At 34.8% G+C, this 6,003-nt stretch overlaps 1 protein-coding gene across 1 annotated transcript; it reads right to left on the bottom strand.

The window, feature by feature from the left end:
- Nucleotides 1-301: 301 nt before the first annotated feature.
- Nucleotides 302-5,563, bottom strand: LOC140754404 (uncharacterized). The gene is made up of 3 exons (XM_073089410.1): nt 5,410-5,563; nt 1,051-1,279; nt 302-487 (listed from the first exon to the last, which is right to left on the bottom strand). Exons 1-3 carry the CDS (start codon nt 5,414-5,416, stop codon nt 322-324), a joined length of 402 nt encoding a protein of 133 aa, XP_072945511.1. The 5' UTR covers nt 5,417-5,563; the 3' UTR covers nt 302-321.
- Nucleotides 5,564-6,003: the final 440 nt, after the last annotated feature.

Genomic DNA, 6,003 nt, shown 5'->3' with positions numbered 1-6,003 from the left:
CAGGTATGCTGCTTTCTTTCACCGTTTAAGCAAGTGATAATTAATTTGTAACAACGTTTTCCGCACATAACTTTGAAAAATCAAAGGTGCGTGCCTGGGATTTGAACCTCGGACCCCTCGATCAAAAGGCGGAGTTTCTAAACCACTAGGCGTTGAAGGAATGTGGTAGAGTATCTTTCAAATATTTTCCAAGATGAGGGAGAATCATGCAAAGTAGTGAGACACAAAAAGCAGTGAACAGCGGACAATAAATACTAATATCATATTGTTTAATAACATACATGAGATCTTAAAATATTAATTAATTTAAAACATTATTTTTTATTTCAACAATATCCTATAGAGATGTGTGCAGTCATTGAAGACCTTGGCCTTCTTGCAGACGTCCTGCTTGTGCTGCGTGGCCTCCGCAGTTTCTATACAGGAGCTACCATTATCAGTTAGCATGTTCCTTTGGGTCAGCTGGTGGGCTATTTGAACATGTTTCCTGAGGACAAATTTGAAGTCCGTAATAGCATATTTTAATTTAATAGTTTTATCTTTTTATATTATAGGAGTAGCAGAGGAACATGCAGTCCACCTGATGGTAACTGGCTACTGCCGCTGATGGACATCTGAAATCAACCTCAGATAGAATTAGATATTTAACCTCAGGTCGGCCACAGATACGCCGCTACTCCTGATGACTAAGATGGATTGCCACGATAAAGTATGTCTCCCTTACCACACACTTAAAACCAGAACAGAGGAGCGCTTGACACGGTGGTTAATTTGCAGAAATAGTCTGCTGCAACAGCAGAGTTTAATGTTATGAATTAGATCCGAAAGGTGTATGGTGGTGTGTATGGCCGTTTCATAATTTGAGAATTGGCTTAATGCATTAGAAAATTGTGCAGAATATTTGCTGGAAAGACCTCGATAAAGTATCCAATGGTTCATAATTAGCTAGCGCAGTAGACTCTGGCTTAAGTGCTTGTCAGTATAGGGTAAAGGATTTACCAGCGACAACAACAACATGGGGCTAAATTGGTTGTTAAAAGAATAGTCTACCTGTAAATATCCAAGCTGATCTGCCCATTACTGTTCATTATACCAAATTTCTTCAGCACACAGAAGATGATGCAGGCCTCGTCAGACTCCTGGATCTCTGTTCTTTTGTTTTTTGGATACATCTCGTTCAGACATTGTTCAGCGACTACGTCTGAGGTCTTGTCGTGAGCGTACATCACCGATATCCTTGCATGGGTGCAGGCTAGAAGAAGCGAGAGGAAGAAGATACCTGCAACAATATGTTATAGTAAAAACAGTTGTACAGACGGACAGAGAGACAGACTGCGGAGGCTTAGTAATAGGGCTCCGTTTTTACCTTTTGGATACGGAACCCTAAAATTGGCAAAATTCTCAAAATATGTATGTCGATCTAAGTCGCAGTCAAAGTACCTAAGCAAAGCTTCTCTAGCTTCTCTTCTCTAAAGTAAAGTTACGTAAATTATTTGGAAATACGGTTAACTCAATAGCGTTACGCAAATTGGTTACTCTTCTATGGGAATATGTATACTCAAAACAATTTTTCGTTCGTATCAAAGTGACCTGAGTATGCGGTAATAATAATAAATAAGGGTATTTTAAAAAACCATTTACAAAAGTTTTTCTAGAACGTAAACTTCCCGAATAAAATTAGATCCTCGTAAAAAGTAATGGTCCGCGCTCTATAATTAATAAAGTCTAAAACACTGAAAAGGTTACGAACTCATTCGTAAGTTTTAAAGTAAATTTTGCTCTAAATGATTCAATTTCTCAACAGTCTTAAAATATTACTATCACATTATACCTGAACAGTAGGACTACCATGAGTTTACAAAAATATTACTCGCTAGCGACTGTGTAAAATAAATGTATGAAAAATTGTACAGCGCCTCTGGTGGTTACTCGTAGAACTAAAATCCGTAGTGACGTAACTCGATACGTAAAAAACCTATCGAAATCAAATCGCTAGCGAATGTCATTATGATCTATTGCCATACAAATTCGGTCCCATGAGTCATTAATTTGACAGACGTTGTCAAGAAATACCGTAACGATAGTAGTTATGTTATTCACTAGCAAAATGACAATAGTTTTCTATTTACCATTTCTATAGTGGCGTTTCTATGCCAACTCATGGTAATGCTACAGGCAAGAAACTTCACTTTTAACACTTTGTTAAACGTTCTTTACTAAAAGCAAAGTAGCAAATAACTGGAGTTTCTGAATAATCTCGTATCTTTCCTCAGCTTCCTTGATTACTTATCTTCACCTGGTTCATTCTAATTTACGCTTATAATATTCACGATATAATTTTCCTCCCCTACGCGTTGTAAATTTAGCATTATCTGATTTAAAGTTAGGTTTACTTCCTTAAACTTGATTGAGTAGATTAGGGTTTCACCTGCTAACTTGCGTCGTGTTTAATCTTAGGATTATGTTCACTTATGGGCTTTTCATTATTGAACTTATACGTCACGTCATCGTCACGGTACCATTGCTGACACCACGACACAGCTTTTTTTATTTTGATCGAAATTGACGCTACAAACAGACACGGCAGAGTTTTTAGACTTAATTATTATTAGATCTAATCATTGAGTGAACGATGAAATATGGCTATTAATGTCTACGTGTGTCTGGTAACGGCAAGTCGCTGTCGTGCCGGGCCAGTGTCGTCGTAATGAAGGAGATCCCTTTGTCCAAAAAAAAGATCAACGAATTCAACTTTATATTCTCTTTTGGTTAATTAATTTAATTTCGCTTTTCTATGGTATGTCATAATAACTTAGAATAAATGTTTATTTGCACTATTATAAAAGTACAGAAAATGTTAACTCGTTTTTACTACTATTTCGTGCTGATTCATTTTACATCGTATGTATACAATATACAAATATATGAAATGTCTTAAAGAAAGGGTATACTATGTATAAGGCAGGATATAAGCACATTGGTAAAGGAGAATATTTTGACAAAAATGACGATAGTTATCGTTTATTTACAAAAACAAAACTATAAATGTACAAAATCGACTTTTTCTAACTACAACAGTTATAACTCTGACAATATCCACATCACTCATCTATCTCTTTAAAAGAAATCACATACAACTGAGTACAATCATTGAAAACTTTGGCTTTTTTGCAGACGTCGTGGTCCAAGTTCATGCTATTGATATTCTGGGCGCAGGTTTCGCCAACATCGGAGATGAGGATCCTTGGATCGTATCGATGGATGGCTTGGACCCGTCTGTAGTAGTTGTTGATGTTTATCACGCCGTCATTGGACATGATGCCGAATTTCTTCAACACGCAATGAATGATGCATGGTACATCGTTCCTGTCGATACGAAGAGGATACTTGTAGAGGTTCCGAGGATACATTTCCATGAGACAGTCGTTGGTGACCATGTCGCTCCTCTTGTCTCTAGCGTAGAGGATGGACAGCGAGGGCTCCGAGTCCAGATTTTGTGAGAAGAATTTGTTTTTATAACAGCTCACTGATATGACTAGTGACAGCGTGACAAATGTTCGTAATGCTGAAATTAATAAGTTATTCTTTTCTATATTTTTATAATAGGAATACGAAAGTACATGTCTACCTCCTCTCACATGTTCTGAAATAAGACGGGAGAAACATGACAGGAGGCTTAACGTATTTTCGTTACGAGTAGTACTGGTTAATATATGTACAAAATAAACAACAAGTATTTCGCAATATGTAACAAAGATCCTCTTTTTGTTACAAAAGATCTCAATATCTTGTTCCAGATATTAAGACCGATAGCCGAAAGCGAAACAACGTTTTTCATGTATCACAAAATACTCGGCGATCTATTACAAAGGAATTAATGAAAAGTTCCTACCGAATATCCAGCATTCTTTTGTACTTCCATTTAATAATCTGTTCCACTGTGATATTAAACGAGAGAATATGTTTTATGGATTCAATAATAATGAACATAATTTTGGAAACAGATATCCAAAGATCTAAAGGCCATCCATATTCAAGTTCTTATAGGAAATTATATAAGTCTGAGTACAATTACTGAGGATTTTAGATTACTTACAAGACTTGTGGTCTTATTGTGTGTAAGGCTCCTAGGGGTCTTATTTGTTTGATGTCTTTGATATAACTGTCCTAATACTAAGCTTAACCTAACATATATAATTAGGAGTGTTACACACACTACATTTATCTTGGTTTTTTTAAGAGGTTACCCCAAGATTAGGAATGAGAATGATTTAAAGGAAGTAGACATACAGTTAAAATAAACCTTAATTAAAATTGACGAATAATGTATTTTCCATTTAAGGTGTTATTACAAATCTCCAAAAAATATGTAATAAGGACGCTTTTTTCTCTCTTAATAATTACACTCAATGTATCGCTAGCAATAGAACAAGTGTCGAAAGCTCCATTGTATTTCAGTTTTTTTCTTTAGTATTTTCCTAAGGTATCGCTTTGTACTTACGTTGTAATTAACTGTTTGACATAATTCTAGTTTTGTGTCGATTCTCTGTTCACTTAATTGGTAGATTACGTTTATTCGAAGTAAAACTACTACAATTTATTATAAGAATACCATCTTTTATTTATTAAGAAACTAATATACAGACAAAAGAAACAATTACCGTAACATTCTTTATTTAGAAATCATGGTTTTGGTAATTTTCATTATTGGAGTTTGTTTGTGGTTATTTGTTTATTGGAGGAATCAATTATTAATTATTATTAATTATATGAGTTTTAGATTATACACAATAATTGCTGTGTTCTACAACACATACCATTCATCCATCTATCTGCGCCTGATTTCGGGATAATCAATTTTATTTGTTATACGGACGGGTGAAAATAGGAATTTAGATTTTTTGGTTCTTTTTTTATTCCTCGATGACTATAAATTAGAATTCCCTATGTCGTGGACACTATGAACACACCCAAGCCTGTTTGGCCAGGGATCCAAACCAGAACCTTTTGTATATCAAACCGGAGTAGTGGCCACTCCGCCACGCGGGTCATCATTTTTTAAAAGGACAAAGGACAAAGACAAGGAAAATTTGTGTAAATGTTAATAAGTTTTGTTCTGAAAGCAATTCGTTCGATTTGTATCGTTTTTGTGCGGATTCACATCTACGTCTAAGTACTAAGGAAATCGGTAAAATTAAAAACTCCTTAATAATTTATTCAAAACGGACAGTTTTCCTCTGATCTACCGTAGGAAATTGAGATATTTTTCCGACAGTTATAACTTTACAGCTGATTAAAATATTTAAATTTAATCCCGTTTTTATTAAAGAAAAGACTTTAAAAACCTACATATAAGCCATCATATATCATTTAACTGCATTGAAATATAATTCCAAAAGCAATACTCACTTTTCATTTTAATATCTCACCGTTTCACTACCACAAAACGTTAAACATTGTTTCGGTTGGTTGATCAGAAACTGATTTCTCCTTAGCCTGAAAAGTAAGTATTACTGTAATGTTTTACCGAAATGTTTTATACACAGAAGGCTTTTGGCAAACAATCGGCTATTGTTAGCGAGGTTGATAAGAGAAAAATGAAGCGAGGCATACAAAGTTACAGCTGTTATTGAGTTCCTACTGTTGGGTTATATAATGAAATTTGTGCTTGTTTTTAGAATGTCGATGTAGGAAACAGATGGTAAGTGGCCTTTGTTGCTTATGCTTTCAGTTTATATTTCAGTATATATTTTTACAACAAAAGAAACATTACTTTAATTGATTTCAAATAATATTTAATTTGCTTATAAAGGAAACCTATATGCCAGATATTTGAAAAAAGTTGTCAAAGGTGTCTTCTAATTCCTATTTAGCCAGCGTCTAGAAATATGGACTAAATCCCTTCTCACTTTGAGAACTCGTGCTTACTAGGGGGACAATAGTGTTTCGATGACAACTAATGAGTTATTACTTCTTGTCACTTAGTAATTGTTGTACAGCATA

Source organism: Epargyreus clarus, unplaced genomic scaffold (assembly GCF_041222505.1).
Source record: "Epargyreus clarus isolate Ecla_fem2 unplaced genomic scaffold, WU_Ecla_fem_2.2 ptg000029l, whole genome shotgun sequence".
NCBI lineage: Eukaryota > Metazoa > Arthropoda > Insecta > Lepidoptera > Hesperiidae > Epargyreus > Epargyreus clarus.
Note: the sequence above shows the minus strand (reverse complement) of the source record. Positions and strands in the feature narration are given on the sequence as shown.

What these genes read in the sequence shown, in the direction of transcription:
- LOC140754404 (XM_073089410.1), bottom strand. An exon ending in ATCAGCTTGGATATTTACAG is followed by an intron (nt 488 to 1,050) that starts GTAGACTATTCT and finishes ATTTGTCCTCAG; the next exon opens with GAAACATGTTCAAATAGCCC.